At 47.2% G+C, this 17,500-nt stretch overlaps 1 protein-coding gene across 1 annotated transcript in view; it reads left to right on the top strand.

Moving 5' to 3' along the window:
- Window positions 1-17,500, top strand: part of ches1 (checkpoint suppressor 1) — a 46,967-nt gene that overhangs the window by 14,017 nt on the left and 15,450 nt on the right. The window contains 2 exon segments of the mRNA XM_031837384.1: window positions 3,647-4,213; window positions 16,945-17,093. Of these exon segments, the coding sequence (XP_031693244.1) occupies window positions 3,665-4,213; window positions 16,945-17,093 (698 nt within the window). The 5' untranslated portion in view covers window positions 3,647-3,664.

Genomic DNA, 17,500 nt, shown 5'->3' with positions numbered 1-17,500 from the left:
ACTCACCCTCCCTCTCTCTCTCTATCACAGGGCCCATAGGGCTCTGGTCAATAGTAGTGCACTACAGTAAAAGGGTGCCATTTGGGATGCACATTATGAGATTTTGTATTCATTCTTTTCTCCCTTCAGTGGCCAATTCACTGCAGGCTTTGAAAGGACTGTAAGGTCTCTGGTTGACAATGTATTCTCAATTAGAGACAATTAACCATGTGAACCTGACTGACCTGTGCACAGTTTTGTCACCCCCTTAATAGACTCGCTGAGGATTTCATTAACCTCTTCACCCTTGTAAACATTTGGTCCTCGTGCCACTCATTATAGAGAAGAGGTGTGGGTTGTAAGAGAGGCAAAGGGTTAAATACACACAGTTCAAACTCACAGACAAACACACTCACTGACACACTTAGCCAACTCTGCTGTCCCATGTTATAGAGACACTAAACCACTGGGCACTTGTATTTGTACACAGTATTTAAATAGTGTATCCCTGACATGGCTCATTCTATCATTTCCTACTGTTGTACATTGGATTTTAGTTACACTGTTTATACACACCACATGTCTTTATATACTGTATTCCTAACATAGCTCACTCTAGTATATCTACTGCTGTACATATCATTCTTAGTATATCTACTGCTGTACATATCATTCTTAGTATATCTACTGCTGTACATATCATTCTTAGTATATCTACTGCTGTACATATCATTCTTAGTCTATCTACTGCTGTACATATCATTGTTATTATATCTGGTGTAAATTCATCCGGTGTACATGCATAGAGATTGCATTTAGATTACCGTTACAGTGCTGTTGGAGTTGTTCATTAGATTCGTTCCAATGATACTTGATTTCTTTATTTGATAACTTTTTTAGAGGTTGTATTATTTGTGTACTTGTTTGCCATTTTACTGCATTGTCAGGATCTAGTAACATAAGCATTTCGCCGCACCCGCCATAACATCTGCTAAACTCTGTATGCGACAACACACTTTGACTTGATTTTGAAATATGATTCCACCGTCTGCAAATTTCCCACCCAACCAATGTTTGCTGCTTTGGGATTGTATTGTTGACTTGGCACTCGTCTTGCTTTGAGAGGAGCCATCTTGTGCGGTAAGATGGACATCGGTGACCTCGTCAAGAGGTTTGGACATTGATGTGTGTGAGAATAGAGGCGCCGGTGGTTCACTGGGGGGATTCCATCAGACTCAGGAAAAAAAGTGGGTGTCAAGGTCACGAAGGTCATAGGGTCGTGTACACAATATTTTAATTAAACATGTACAGACACACACACACACAAGCATGCAAACACACATACACACACACACACACACACACGCTGTCAGTCTGTCAAGCCTCTAGTAGGAAGTACCCCTCCCTTCAACGATCAAGTCTGAACTTGAGCAAGAACTCTCGTTGTCCTTTAACAGTCAGTCATTAAGGGGTTGTATAAATGTTGTATAAAAGTTTGTTTAGAGCTCAAAGTGCGTTAAGGAGAGATTTCTGAAAACTCTAGGGTATGAATACACGGCTCCGCGCTGCGCCTCGCTACGGCTCGCACACACACTCATAACACAGGCCCTAACTGGAAGGAGTTTGTTGTCATAGCAACAGTAAAATTAGATGACTTTACTGTCAGCCGTAATGTGTCATGGCCCTGCCTCGCCTGGTGCCTTGCCTGCCGTCATGGCAACGTAACAAGAAAATGCTCCCTGTGTGTTCCGTTGTTCCCTTCTCCTCGACGACCGACGCCTCGACGACGTCCAACTGGGAACCATGTCACACCAATAACCTTCCCTATCACCTCGCTGCCACCCACACCTTGATGAGGTGTCACCGCCATATATCTCAACCCCTCGCTTACCTTTCTTTGTTCATCCCCTTTCTATTTTCGAGGCTTTTCAAGTGTAGGAATATCTATTGTCGAGCTTCGGAGGAGATTTCAATTTGTTACGGTCAACGTGAGTACTGGTGCAACATGGCTCCATCAGATAGCTGCTGTTGATATCCCGGGGATATCGTCAGTTAAGGAGGAACTATAGATAGCAGATATCTACAGACTGGAAGCTAGATGACAGATGAAGCTGCTCTAGGCTACTGTTTGGTTGTCGTATAAGCACATATATGACTGCCATGGTCCATGCAGCCTACAGACATTTATGGAGGAAGAAAAGGTCCAATCAAATCAAACTTTATTGGTTGCGAACACGTCTGCGGATGTCATCACAGGTGCAGTAAAATGCGTGTGTTTCTAGCTGCAACTGTGCAGTAATACTGTAGCTAGCTGTACAAAAACAATACACACAATCCAGAAATGAAGAAATGAAGAAATGACGGGAGCGAATCCAAATAGCAACCCAACGATCAGATACATCTGCCTATCTGAAAGCCGCTTGGAATCGAAAGCCGGTTTAGGCCATATGCACAGCACACATACAATGTATGGCTAACAGGCTCCGAGACAGTTTCTATCTACAAGCCATCTGACTGGACTGACTACCAGACTCCTATTCTCCTGCTCAATTTATACCCCCCCAATACATGTGTAAATATTGGACTATAAACGTGCCTTCCTGTATTATACTTATGCTAAAATGTCTAATCTATTCTACTGAGACATTTACTTTGTTTGTATTCTTGTTTTTTTTACTATTTAGTATTGTATGTTGCGTTGCCGAGAAGGAACCTGCAAGAAAGCATTTCGTTGGATGATGTATACCATGCGTTTCCCCAACACACGACTAATAAAGCTTGATACTTCAAAACTACTCTGCAGAATAGAGTCTATAGTCCAATGTGTATTTTTATGAGGGCAAGAGAAAACCTATCGACAATGTCAAAACCGTAGGCTAGTGCTTGGTGGCCATAATCATACATTGTCTACCGTACAACCTACAGTAAATACATGTTTTCTATTCTCTATATATATATATATATATATATATATATATATAACTCAGTCCTTGTAACTCGGTGAGAAGAATTATCAGAGCAGGAAGGAAGAGTAGCTTCCCAAATAGCACCCTATTCCCTTCATAGTGGGCCCATAGGGCCCTGGTCAAAAGTAGTGCACTATATAGGAAATAGGGTGCCATTTGAGATGCAGGGCTGTTGTTCTGTGGTGAAAGCGGCTCAGAGGGGGCCGGGAGCCATGGCAACGTGACAGCTGTCATAGCTAGGGGGGAAAGGGGATGGATGTTGACAGCTGTCCGTCAATCAGCCAGAGAGAAGAGTCAGATCGGGGGATGATTTCCTTGGCTCATAGCATGATCACACAGGGTGAGCTGGCTACTACATATCTCCTGCTGGGATTAATCTTATCCTAGTGTGGTGTGTGTGTGTGTGTGTGTGTGTTCATTTCCATCTTGCGATCATCTTACCAACAGAAGACGCTACCTAACACAGGATATAAGCATTTACTATGCAGTCAATTTAGCTACTGTTCTAGCAATTCATCTGCAGTTAACTAATGCATTCTAACGCTCATCTTATCTCCAATGGTTGGTGTGATTGTTACAGCAACCATTTCTGAGGATCCCATCAAAACTGTCTCAAAACCCACTGTAGAAGCATCAGAGTTGCAGACATGACTTGATTCATAGTAACCCAGTGTTGTGCTCTTCTCCCCTCCCCCATCCAGGAGAGAGTCCAGGGCTGGATGGGACCCACCATGCCGCCCAGTAAGAAGGCCCAGAGCCCCAGCAGCGGTTTGGGAGCCACCCGGGGTCTGAGTCCCCTCTACAGGGAGGCGGAGGCAGCCGACCTGTCCCTGTCTCTGTCGGCATCCTTCTCCAAGGCCGAGGACGAGGAGCTCACCAGCCTCTCCTGGCTCCACGAGAGCACAGACCTTCTCAACAGCTTCTCTCACTCGGGGCTCCGCTCCGTCTCCCCCCTGCAGGACCCTGACGGTCACCCTCTACCCCCCCACTCCCCCTCCTCCTCCTCCCCTTCCCCCGACCCATGTGATTCTTCCCAATACGACCTGGCCACGGGAGCCAATCGGAAGCCTCCGTACTCGTTCAGCTGTCTGATCTTCATGGCAATAGAGGACGCACCATCCAAGAGGCTGCCGGTGAAAGATATCTATGGTTGGATCCTGGAGCATTTCCCGTATTTCGCTAGTGCCCCTACTGGTTGGAAGAACTCGGTACGCCACAATCTGTCGCTTAATAAGTGTTTCAAGAAGGTGGACAAGGACAGGAGCCAGGTAAGGAGGAGGCTAGCAAAGACACACACACACACACACACACACACACACACACACACACACAGCTGCACCACACTCTCTCGCTCTCTTTCTCTCGCTCTCTCTCTCTTTCTCTTTGTTTGTTTGAGGTGCTTGGACGCATTTCAAATTCAGTTATCAGGAGAACAGCCATTTCAATCTCCGAGTCAAACATATCCAGTATTTTGTCTACACATGTACAAGGAATTGCTTTATCAATACTTCATCATCTCACTGAATTCCAACTAAAAAGCAGAAGTTTGGCGTTCTCTGGAGGGAACAGCCTTTCAGTTTTGATTTCAATCTTGATCTGGTTTCATCTAAAGGCTTAAATATTTCACTAATCATTCTCCTATTTCAGGAGCGGGTTACATATACCCTATATGCTTATTAGGAAAATAATTCCCATAACCAATTAATACTAAAAGTTGTATTAACGTTCATGTCAAAATATATCAGATATCATCTGGGAAAATATAAGTAAATACTGGAAGAAAGGGTTATAATCCACACTCACTGAGCTATTCTTTACGTTTTAATGGCTTTTTTCTTCAGCCAGGTCACCCGTGATAAAAGTCATTATTCTACATCCATCCATGTCTGAGGATGACATGAAAACGTTTCCAAATCTGACGTTTGGGACAACTTTGAAAGCTGCCGTTTGAGGAACATGGCTTGAACGTCCAATTCTGGCGTGAGGCTGTTCCAGAGCTGGTTGAATTGTTCTACGGCAGAGGTCAGAACTAAGTGACGTGTTTCGGCGACAGCCGAGCATTTGGAGAACAACAGACATCCACCCATATTTACAGATGACGTCACGTTGGAGTACTGCTGCTTTCTTTTTTCACAATCATTATTGACATACATTATTTACATACATTTCCTACTGTTTTCCACCAAAGATCCTGTTGCTCAAAGGCAGAAACCTAGCAGAAGTTCTTCATTCAAGCCACTACGGCTCTGTTTGTAAGACATAGAAATTCTTCTCTGTCACTTCCTCATTTAAGTGGCTGTACAACTTCTAAGCCCTGGAACCTCAGTTGGCACACATCATGTTTGACCACATTAAAGTGTCTGGCTACAGGGGACAGTTCACTGTGATGCATTTCTTTCTTCGCCCTCGTACGGGAAAGAAAATGAATGTCAGGGGTAGAATTTCCTGTAAAACAAAATTTGTGGTCTATTTACTCAAGTGCCCCATGTGGCTATTATTATCTTGGGAAGTCTAAGAAAGAATTGAAAGTTCGTATTACAGAGCACAAGAGCAGAGCACCCCTGTAGCCAGACACCATGTGTCTTCTAATGAAGTTCATATGTGAGAATTGCCAGAACAATCCGAGATGCCAAAAATATATTTTCGCTCCCTCTGGCATGTAATTACCCATACGGCTTATATTATGTACACTATACAGGCTTTAGCTTGTGCATTAGATTCTTTATGAAATGAACTTGTGAGCTCTAAACTACATTTGCCCAGCACATGAACCACAGCCTTTCCCTTGTGAGTGAATGTGATATGTGGAAGGACAAAATGTACAAACTGTATCGTGTGTGTGTGTGTGTGTGTGTGTGTGTGTGTGCATGCGTGCGTGCGTACCCTTAAGTTACTCTGTCATCTGGCCCCTTGACTACAACTGCATAGAGTTTTCCTTGTATACATATCTCCATAGTAACTAGGTTGCAGTTGACATAAAAGTATGCTGTTGCTGTGGCGACGGGGAAACTGATTTGGCTATACTGACTTTGAGTGTGTGTGCCCGCCCTTGGGTATGTACAAGAATGTGTGTGTGTGTGAGTGTGGGTGTGTGATGGCAAGGACAGAAAGGTGCAGTTGGCAGGGACATTTTTTTTCCTCTCACACAGACAGTTTAAGACAGCCAATTAGTTAACTCTTCAATTCTGTCAAATAACCGCTCAGCCCAAACTGACTACCAACTGTTACAGGAACAGAAAGTACATCGTTATATAAAGACGCATACCTCAGTATACACACAAGAATATGTGCCTGCGTCTTAAAAACAGCTATTTTACCTGAGAAAAAGGCTGCTTTGTATGGAATCATAACGATGTCAAGTGTGTAATTTCAAGGAATGACTAACGTTACTATTGCATTCAGCTACTGTCTTTCTAAGGAGAAGCTGTTTTTCCAGTTTTTCTTTCCCTTTTAAATGCCTTTTCTCTGTCACTGGCTTTCCTCTGTCTGTTTATCTCTGAATTGAGCACAGTACGGGTCGGGTAAGCATTTTTACATTGCATTATATTCCACATTAACATCAAGCTAGTGGGGAGGGAAAATCTTCCAATTGGATTGGGGTTTAGTATAGTGAACAGTCTTGGTTGGTCCACGGGCTAAGTCCTTGCTGGGTCTACGGGCTAAGTCCTTGCTGGGTCTACGGGCTAAGTCCTTGCTGGGTCTACGGGCTAAGTCCTTGCTGGGTCCACGGGCTAAGTCCTTGCTGGGTCTACGGGCTAAGTCCTTGCTGGGTCTACGGGCTAAGTCCTTGCTGGGTCTACGGGCTAAGTCCTTGCTGGGTCCACGGGCTAAGTCCTTGCTGGGTCTATGGGCTAAGTCCTTGCTGGGTCTACGGGCTAAGTCCTTGCTGGGTCTACGGGCTAAGTCCTTGCTGGGTCTACGGGCTAAGTCCTTGCTGAGTCCACAGGCTAAGTCCTTGCTGGGTCTACGGGCTAAGTCCTTGCTGGGTCTACGGGCTAAGTCCTTGCTGGGTCCACGGGCTAAGTCCTTGCTGGGTCCACGGGCTAAGTCCTTGCTGGGTCCACGGGCTAAGTCCTTGCTGGGTCCACGGGCTAAGTCCTTGCTGGGTCCACGGGCTAAGTCCTTGCTGGGCCTTGGCTTGGAATAAAAAAGCCTTTTTTTTTGCAAATGCACCAAATTATATTTCCATTAATTTAGAGAGGTGGAGATTATTATGACAAGACACTTTGTTCCAGAGAGTGTGTTTCTGGGTCATATTCAGGCAGACGACAAGACTACTGACCGGGGTTAGCTTATTGTGTGTGTGTGTGCGCGTGTGTGTGTGTGTGTGTGCGCGTGTGTCTGTGCGAGACAGCCAGAGGGCTCAAGTCTCACGGTTTCCATGGTGTTGTTTACAAACAGGATTCCTCCATTGGTGAATGAGAAGCCTTAATGACAGGACACGGTGTTGTGCTCATAACACACACACACACACACACACACACACACACAGCTTTATATTGGTTATGAAATCAAAGCTGAAAAGGTGGTTATGAAGAAACAGTTCTGTATGAGAAGCAGTTCAAAAAGAGCGATTTCGTCAATGCAATACTCTCAACGCTTTCCCAGGGTATTGGGATCAGACAGTTATCTAGCCTAACCTTGCCTCTACTGTATGAAACAACTTTGAACTAAATCTCTGTTTTCATTGTTGGCTAAAGTGGAAACAGACTGGTAACCAGGCTAACTCAAGATCCATAGCAACAGATCTCTGGTAAAAGGGGTGTTTCAGGGTCTACACGGAACTCAAAAGGTTGAGAACCTAAAAGGTTTGGAACCTAAAAGGGTTTTTCATAGGGCTCTCCTGCACTCTAAAAATGTGGGGTTCAACAAGGGTTCTTCTAAGATCCTCAAAGTTCTTCAAAGAACCTTAGAGTTCTTGGCACTGAACGTGGCCCCCAGTAGGTTCTTCCAAGAACCCAATAAGAGGTGGGGTTCATCGAGGAACCTCCTTAGTTGGTGGGGGTTCTTGCAGGAACCTAACTGCCCAACTGAAACATATAGGTGCAGGCACTTCACTGAAAAACGTAAAGATCTCATCAATTTAAGGTAAGGTTTGTCCTTTGTATGATCTACATTTCTATTGTTTAATGATGATACCATCTATCTTTTCATATTTGTGCCAATCTTTCAAAAACAGAAAATGGACACAAGTCAATGGATATCAATCAACAAAGAGGTAAGAATATTTTGAAGCCTAGCTGTATTGAGTGCAGATGACTAAACTGCTCACCTTTGTGTCTGTGTCTGCAGGTATGAAGACGAGGAGGCATACAAAGGTATGTCAATAGGTATTGGTATGTTATTATGCAGATCACATTTACCATATTCCTCTCTTACCTCTCCAATGAATATCCCATAGGCCTCTACATTATGGACATGGTATGTGTATGAAAACCATTATCAAAAACGTTGTTTTTCATTCCCATTTACCACAAAAAACAAGGTATGAATACTGTAGTGTGCATGTTTTGTTAATCATCTGTATAACTACTATTCTTTGGGATTCACAGACTTCACCCTCCCTACACCTCTGATGAATATAACAGGAAACCTGTTATCACCATGCTCTGCAAAATCATTCTGTCTATGGATACGGAGAACATCAACACGTTAACATCAACACGCCATTGGACTTGGGGCTCTGCTGGGAGTTTTCCTCATATTTAGATGTTTTATTCTGCTTTGCCACTAAAATCAGAATAAACACTGACAACTAAAATACCGTGTTATTGTTGTTATTGTTATGCATATTAGTATTAGTATTAATAATAGTAATAGGGGAGGGTAGTTCAAAATTAACCCCAAAAGGTTCTTTGAGGATCCATTAAAAGGGGTTCTTTAATGAACTTATAGGGGTTCCCCCACAGTTTCAATTTGAAGAACCCCTGAAGGACACTCCAGGAACCTTTGCTTTTTAGAGTGTATGGGGACAGCTGAAGAACCCTTTTAGGTTCTACATCCTTCTTTACTAAGAGTGTAGGGTTGGTCACAGCAGATGAAGAAAAACAGATCCTATGTTTTCAATGACTCTTCAATGTATTTGGAACAAAGAGTTCTCTGATATAACCTTGTCTGCCGTTATACTATGATGTATCTTAGAACCATGGCAACACCCGGATCCCTGGTATGTGGTTGGTTGAAGAGGTATACAGTATTAGGGTCAGTAACAGCAGGACCATTTAATATCCCCCCCCCCCTCTCTCTCTCCTCTCTGCCTTCTTTTCCTAGTGGGTCCCAGACTACAGAGTACAGTTTATGTAACAGAGGAAACAGATGGGGGGAGCATACAACTCCTCTCTTTCTCTCTGTCTTCCAGTCTGTCTTCCAGTCTGTCTGTCTGTCTGTCTGTCTGTCTGTCTGTCTGTCTGTCTGTCTGTCTGTCTGTCTGTCTGTCTGTCTGTCTGTCTGTCTGTCTGTCTGTCTGTCTGTCTGTCTGTCTGTCTGTCTGTCTGTCTGTCTGTCTGTCTGTCTGTCTGTCTGTCTGTCTGTCTGTCTGTCTGTCTGTCTGTCTGTCTGTCTGTCTGTCTGTCTGTCTGTCTGTCTGTCTGTCTGTCTGTCTGTCTGTCTGTCTGTCTGTCTGTCTGTCTCTCTCTTTCTCTCTCTTTCTAGAGGTCTGCTGGGGGACCGATTTTCTTCATCCCGCTCCTGCTGCTTTTCGTACCGCGCCCCCTCCTGCTGCTTTTCATACCGCGCCCCCTTCCTGCTGCTTTTCGTACCGCGCCCCCTCCTGCTGCTTTTCGTACCACGCCCCTCCTGCTGCTTTTCGTACCGCGCCCCCTCCTGCTGCTTTCCGCACCGCGCCCCCTCCTGCTGCTTTTCGTACCGCGCCCCCTCCTGCCGCTTTTCGTACCGCGCCACCTCCTGCCGCTTTTCGTACCGCGCCCCCTCCTGCCGCTTTTCGTACCGCGCCCCCTCCTGCCGCTTTTCGTACCGCGCCCCCTCCTGCCGCTTTTCGTACCGCGCCCCCTCCTGCCGCTTTTCGTACCGCGCCCCCTCCTGCTGACTTCTTGTCTGACACCAACCCGCTCCCCCGAATCCGACTGCAGTCCCGTTATTGTAGGTGTAGCAGCCCAGGTCCCAGCCGTTTTGAGATCACACATATAGGCGTATTTGATCTTGCACGCCTCAAGAAAGAGAGGGAAGGTAGGCCACTGAACGTAAATCAGCAAGAATTAGGCTATTCGAGTTTGTGAATATTGCTAACAAACAGGTGCTTTAACACGAGAACACGTACAAGACAGAAAGACGACCGTTCTCAATAATCTGCGGGGCTAAAACATATTTTCATTCCAAAATTGTCTGTCTGACCGCCCGCTCCTGACCGCAGCATGAAAAATGCTCTCAGCCTGGCCACAGGTCCCGTGGGATGCCCTCGGGAATGCAGCTCTTTAGCCTACACCACTCTGTGTGTACTCTTTACAATCAGTGTATTTCTGTCTTTTTCTGTTAATAGTGTCTATTAAGACATATGTTTCAAGGTTTAAGTTTTGTTCTAACTGGGTGGTTTAAGCCCTGAATGCTGATTTGGCTGACAGCCGTGATATATCAGATCGTAAATCATGGGTATGACAAAACATTTGTTGTTACTGCTCTAATTACATTGGTAACCAGTTTATAATAGAAATAAGGCACTTCGGGGGTTTGTGGTATATTACCAATATACCACGGCTAAGGGCTGTGTCCAGGCACTCCAGGCAAGTGTTTAAATTGTGCAGTATTAGCAATAGTAAACACGAGTCTGGTAGCAGCCGTTGTGATGTGTGTGTGTGTGTAGCGTGTGTGTGCAGAGAGTCAGTGCAGATGGTCATTCCAGTTCAAGTGTTCAGCAGTCTGATTGCTTGTAGATAGAAACGGTCTCTGAGTCTATTGGGATCAGACGTCATGCTCCGATACCATCTGCCCAACGGTGAGTGAGTAAGCAGCTCGTGGCTGGAGCGTGTGGGGTCCTTGACGATGCTGTGGGCCTTCCTCTGGCACCGTTTCTAGTAGATATTCTAGATGGGTGGGAGCACAGTCCCAGTGATGTACTGAGCCTTCTTCAACACCGGCTGGAGGGCCTTGTGGTTGTGGACGGAGCAATTGCCGTATCAGGCCGTGATGTGACTAGTTCAGGATACTCTCGATGGTGCAGAAGTAGTACTTGGAGAGGTGCCGTGCCGTGTTTCCTAAGCCGCCTTAGGAAGTAGCGACCGTGTTGCACCATTTTGACAAGAGTGGTGATGGTTTTGGTCCATGTCAAGTCATCGTGATGTCTGTGTAACCAGCTCAGATATTTTTCGTTTCTTTCCCTAAGGGTTAAAGCTAGCATTGGGTTTCTATTTATCTGATCCTAGATCTGTTGTTAAGGTCAACTTCTACCTCCTGGAGCCATGTGACTTCAGGGTTTCCGGCAGCCTTCCCAGAACACTTTATAAACACAGATGGGCAGTGGCGTAGAACCAGGTTGGGTTGGGTCGTAGTGTCGGCACAGAACACTGAGCACACATGCAGCTGGTTCTTCTAGGAACAAGGCTCTTTCCAAGACACCAAGACAGGGGGGGAAAAAATAGTGGTGACCAGCCAACCCAAATTGAAATAGCCTAGGACCTGTTGTTTTTAGTTGAGCGACGTCAGAGAGAGATAAACACTCAATGTAAGCTAGTGGGACTCGTCTCTGCTGGTAAACGCAGCTATATATCCAGATACATCTCTCATTCATCCCCATTGCGAGGGCTGGCCCGAAGGGCCATCTTCTCCACTGTGAACCAATCCTGAATAAATCTGTCACCTAAATTCTAGCCATTCCCTGTTAACGACAGGGTTATTTCCATACCTCAGTGCTTCTGAAGTACATGTAGCCATGCTAAGAACATACACTACATGGCCAAAAGGATGTGGACAGCCCTTCAAATTAGGGGATTTGGTTATTTCAGCCAGTTATTTCATTGCTGACAGGTGTATAAAATCGAGCACACGGCCATGCAATCTCCATAGACAAACATTGGCAGTAGAATTGCCTTACTGAAGAGCTCAGTGACTTTCAATGTGGCACCGTCATAGGATGCCAGATTTCCAACAAGTCAGTTTGTCAAATGTATGCCCTGCTAGAGCTTCCCTGGGCCACTGTGCTGTTATTGTGAAGTGGAAACGTTTAAGAGCAACAATGGCTCAGCCATGAAGTGGTAGGCCACACAAGCTCACAGAACGGGACCGCTGAAGCACGTAAAAATCGCCTGTCCTCGGTTGCAACACTTACTACCGAGTTCCAAGCTGGCTCTGGAAGCAACGTCTGCTCAAGAACTGGTCGTCGGGAGCTTCATGAAATGGGTTTCCATGGCCAAGCAGCTGCACACAAGCCTAAGATCACCATGCAAAATCCCAAGCGTCGGCTGGAGTGGTGTAAAGTATGCTGCCATTGGACCCTGGAGCGTTCTCTGAAGTGATGAATCACGCTTCACCATCTGTCAGTCTTATGGACGAATCTGGGTTTGATGGATACCAGGAGAACACTACATGCCTGAATGCATAGTCCCTACTGTAACATTTGGTGGAGGAGGAATAATGGTCTGGGGCAGTTTTTCATGGTGCTGCCTAGGCCCCTTAGTTCCAGTGAAGGGGAATCTTAATTACTACAGCATACAATTACATTCTAGACGATTCTGTGCCTCCAACTTTGTGGCAAAAGTTTGGGGAAGGCCCTTTCCTGTTTCAGCATGACAATCCCCCCGTGCACAAAGTGAGGTCCATACAGAAATGGTTTGTTGAAATTGGTGTGGAAGAATTTGACTGGCCTGCACAGAGCCTTGACCTCAACCCCGTTGAACACCTTTGGGATGAATTGGAATGCCAACTGCGAGCCAGGCCTAATCGCCCAACATCAGTGCTCGACCTCACTAATGCTCTTGTGGTTGAATTGAAGCAAGTCCCCGCAGCAATGTTTCAACATCTAATGGAAAGCCTTCCCAGAAGAGTGGAGGCTGTTACAGCAGCAAAGGGGTGACCAACTCCATATTAATGACCAAGATTTTGGAATGAGATGTTTGATGAGCAGGTGTCCACATACTTTTGGCTTAGTGTAGCTGACACCAGTAACCAGTCCCTCCAGCCTCACTTGTCCTGGGTCTAAAGCCCTAATTCCCTGCTACAGTGGCTGACACACACCTGCAGGAGAAACAGGCCTGGTGTTGCATCCCAAATTGCATCCTATTCCCTATATAGTGCACTACTTTTCACCAGGGCCCATAGGTCTAGTGCACTATGTAGGGAATAGAGTGCCATTTGAGACACTGATCTGGTGTTGTGTGGGTGAATGAGGATAAACCAGTTCCACCTAATGGAGCTGTGCAAGAAACCTCCAGTGTGGTTTAGAGACTGGCACCAATGCATGTTCTGGGAGAGGAGTTGGAGGGGGTGAAGGGAGGAGAGGGAGAGGAGAGACAAGGGTGCACATGCAAAACACTTTTTGGGGGGGTTACTGCATACTGTGGGTTGGACCTCATTAGCTTACAAAAAATAATAACTCCCATTAACAAGACTTGGGGTCACTTTCTTTGCCAACAACACTCCACCACCACTACACCTCTCAGGTTAGACGTTACTCTGGGACCCATGGCAGGATGTGCTGTGGTATCGGTTTACCCTCCCCAAATACTAACCATAGCCATGAGTTTTTAAAAACAAGAAACTTATCCCAGATCAAATGTCTAGTGGTAACGTTAATCCTAATCTGCCAACACTGACATAGTTCAGCACCTCCTCTCCACCCCCTGCTGTTGCCTGTTGCCTAGGCGAGTTCTGCGCTCTGATTGGCCCATCGACCCGAGGGCTGTGGAGCACTGATTGGCCCATCGACCCGGGGGCTGTGGAGCTGTCTGCTGATTGGTGGTTGGGGGTGGTGAGGTCAGCAGACAACTCTACTGTTGGGAGCATCGATTTAACAGGCTGCCAAGCGGCGTGCTCACACACAAACACAAACACACACACAAACACACACACACACAGACACACACACATATGCACACAAACACACACACATGCACACACACGCAGTGGACCGGCGGGAGAGTGCGAGGGGGAAATTTGGGCCGGCAGGGTCACCTCTGCGGGGGTGAGATGTGAGTGATGCCATGGTGTGTGTGCGTGTGTGTGTGTGTGTGTATTCGTGTGTGCATGGTTGGGTGTACTATCATACTCTCCAGGGAAGGCATCTCTAGCTGTACTAGACCCACACTAGGGAGCTAGGCATGCTGGGTAATGTCAGACACCACAGGGGAAGTGGCTGGACTGGGTACACACACATGCCTGTAAACATATGAGGGCTAAATATTACAACCTAGTGCTTGTAATAAAGTCTATATACTCTGTCCTTTAACAAACCAATGGACCGACACAAGCCAACACATAATGACAAATGTACTTGTAATGTAAATAGATATAGATACACAGCCTTCTTACATGACATATTTTAATATACGTCGGCAGTGTCAATTGTAGCTACAGCCGAAACGAACCTTACCTGTATCAAGAAAGCCTTTGTACCTACCGCCTGTGAGTCCCTGTATCATGTAAAAACACAGAAAAAGTCACAGTGATGGGATTGATTATATTAGCTCAGTTGGTAGAGGATGGCAATTCCCAGGACTACCCATATGGAAAAGGTACGCATGCATGACTAAGTCACTTTGAACTTTTGAACACACACACACACACACTCTTCGCACTCTCGTCACTCCATTGTCTTTTTACTGTCTATTTGGCAGGCGTGATCGGAGTAGTGAAGTATGAAGTTGCATGGCGGTTGTGTGTCCGCGCGTGTGTGTATGTCTCTCCAACGGCACTGATGGGAAGTAGACGTCTTCATTGGGCGGGGGAGTTCTAAAATAGAACAGCACAACCCCTCTGGAATGGAAAACTCTCCTTCTGTCTTAACCAAGTGCTCTGTGGTGATGTTTCATTTTGGAAAATGGAAATATCACTGCAATAACACACACACACACACACACACTATCACTGCAGAGAATATATTAAGACTAATATGCCTTTAAGACATATCTTCTGATAGAATGTACATTTGTGTGATATGTATGAGTCCTGGGGTGATGTTTGAGAGGTACTGTATTTCTGGAATTTTCCTAGTGGATTCAGTCATGTTCTGTTTCAATGTGCTTCGTCTGGTTGGGATCTGGTCTGCAGCACAACTCTGTAAGAAAGTGAAGGAGAAGAGGGGTGAGAGAGAGGGAAGGAGAGAGAGAGGCAGAGAGAGGCAGAGGGAGGGGGAGAGAGGCAGAGGGAGGGAGAGAGAGAGAGGCAGAGGGAGAGAGAGAGAGGCAGAGGGAGGGAGAGAGAGAGAGAGAGAGAGAGAGGCAGAGGGAGGGAGAGAGAGAGAGGCAGAGGGAGAGAGGCAGAGGCAGAGGGAGAGAGGCAGAGGGAGAGGGACAGAGGGAGAGAGGCAGAGGGAGGGAGAGAGGCAGAAGGAGGGAGAGAGAGAGAGAGGCAGAGGGAGGGAGAGAGAGAGAGGCAGAGGGAGGGAGAGAGAGAGAGGCAGAGGGAGAGAGGCAGAGGGAGAGAGAGAGAGGCAGAAGAGAGGGGCCAGAGGGAAGAGAGAGAGGCAGAGGGAGGGAGAGAGGCAGAGGGAGGGGAGAGAGGCAGAGGGAGAGAGAGAGGCAGAGGGAGGGAGAGAGAGGGGCAGAGGGAGAGAGAGAGAGGCAGAGGGAGGGAGAGAGAGAGAGAGAGAGAGGCAGAGGGAGGGGAGAGGGAGAGAGGCAGAGGGAGAGAGGCAGAGGGAGAGGGACAGAGGGAGAGAGGCAGAGGGAGGGAGAGAGGCAGAAGGAGGGAGAGAGATAGAGAGGCAGAGGGAGGGAGAGAGAGAGAGGCAGAGGGAGGGAGAGAGAGAGAGGCAGAGGGAGAGAGGGCAGAGGGAGAGAGAGAGAGGCAGAGAGAGAGGGCCAGAGGGAGAGAGAGAGGCAGAGGGAGGGAGAGAGGCAGAGGGAGGGAGAGAGGCAGAGGGAGAGAGAGAGGCAGAGGGAGGAGAGAGAGAGGGGCAGAGGGAGAGAGAGAGGGGGCAGAGGGAGAGAGAGAGGCAGAGGGAGGTAGAGGGAGAGAGAGAGGCAGAGGGAGGGAGAGAGAGGGGCAGAGGGAGAGAGAGAGAGGCAGAGGGAGGGAGAGAGAGGCAGAGGGAGGTAGAGGGAGAGAGAGAGAGGCAAGGGAGGGAGAGAGAGAGGGCCAGAGGGAAGAGAGAGAGAGCAGAGGGAGGGAGAGAGGCAGAGGGAGAGAGAGAGACAGAGGGAGGCAGAGGGAGGGAGAGAGAGAGGCAGAGGGAGGGAGAGAGAGGCAGAGGGAGAGAGAGAGGGGCAGAGGGAGAGAGAGAGGCAGAGGGAGAGAGAGAGGCAGAGGGAGGGAGAGGGAGGGAGAGAGAGAACGTCAAGAGGGAGGGATGGAGAGTGAGAGAGGGAGGGGTAGAGGAGAGAGATGGGGAGAAAGTAAGAAGAGAGAGAGAACGTCAGGGGGAGGGAGGGAGAGTGAGAGAGGGAGGGGGTGGAGAGAGAGAGAGAGAGAGGGGGGGGGAGAAAGTAAGAAGAGAGAGAGAGTGACAGAGAGACTTTGTGAATAGAACTAGGGGCATTAAGTCGCTGACAACAACAGAAAGACAGGACATATGGAGAGGGTTGTGGTGCTGGATGTTGACTGAGCTGTGCTTTGGACCTGTTTGTTCTGCTCTGTGTCTCCGTGTTTGTTTGTGGTCTGGTGTGTCTATGATGTAGGCTGGTTTTCCAGGGACAGTGGATACTGAGAGCAACAACTGTCATGTAGCCATAGTTCAAATGGTCAATGCTTCTGTTTCCATGTTGTTAGTTAAATAATACTAACCATCCTCTTTTCTCTCTGCCTCTCTCTCTCTCCCTCACTCTCTCTCTCTCTCTCTCTCCCTCACTCTCTCTCTCTCTCTCTCTCTCCCTCACTCTCTCCTTCCCTCTCTCAGAGTATAGGTAAAGGCTCGTTGTGGTCCATAGATCCAGAGTACCGAAACAACCTGATCCAGCCTTGAAGAAGACCCCCGTACCACCCCTACTCCCCAGGACTGGTTACCCCCTCCACCTCTCCCCCCACCTCTCCTCAGGCGTATCACAGGTAGCTTACATACCCCTCACACTTTCGTTCCACACACTCTTTTCATTCGGTCTTTTACACCTTCTTCATATCGTTCACCCACTTCTTCCCTCTCTCCCTAAGGCATATCACAGGTAGCTACACACCTCTCGATTACACACACACACACCACACACCACACACACACACACACACACACACACACACACACACACCACACACACACACACACACACACACACACACACACACACACTTCCCTTGTGTCCCTTATTCTCTCCCTCTCTTTTTGACCCCTTGCCACCCCAATTTGTCATTGACACCCCCCCCCCCAGTTTCCCCCGTTCCTTCCCTTCCTACCTCCTCACATCCCCCTCTTCTTATCTGCTTCTATAATTCTTTGTTCCCCCCTTTTACAACTCTGTCCC

This window comes from Oncorhynchus kisutch, linkage group LG12, assembly GCF_002021735.2.
Source record: "Oncorhynchus kisutch isolate 150728-3 linkage group LG12, Okis_V2, whole genome shotgun sequence".
Lineage (NCBI taxonomy): Eukaryota > Metazoa > Chordata > Actinopteri > Salmoniformes > Salmonidae > Oncorhynchus > Oncorhynchus kisutch.
The sequence above is the reverse complement of the archived record's forward strand: the minus strand, read 5'-3'. Positions and strand labels throughout refer to the sequence as shown.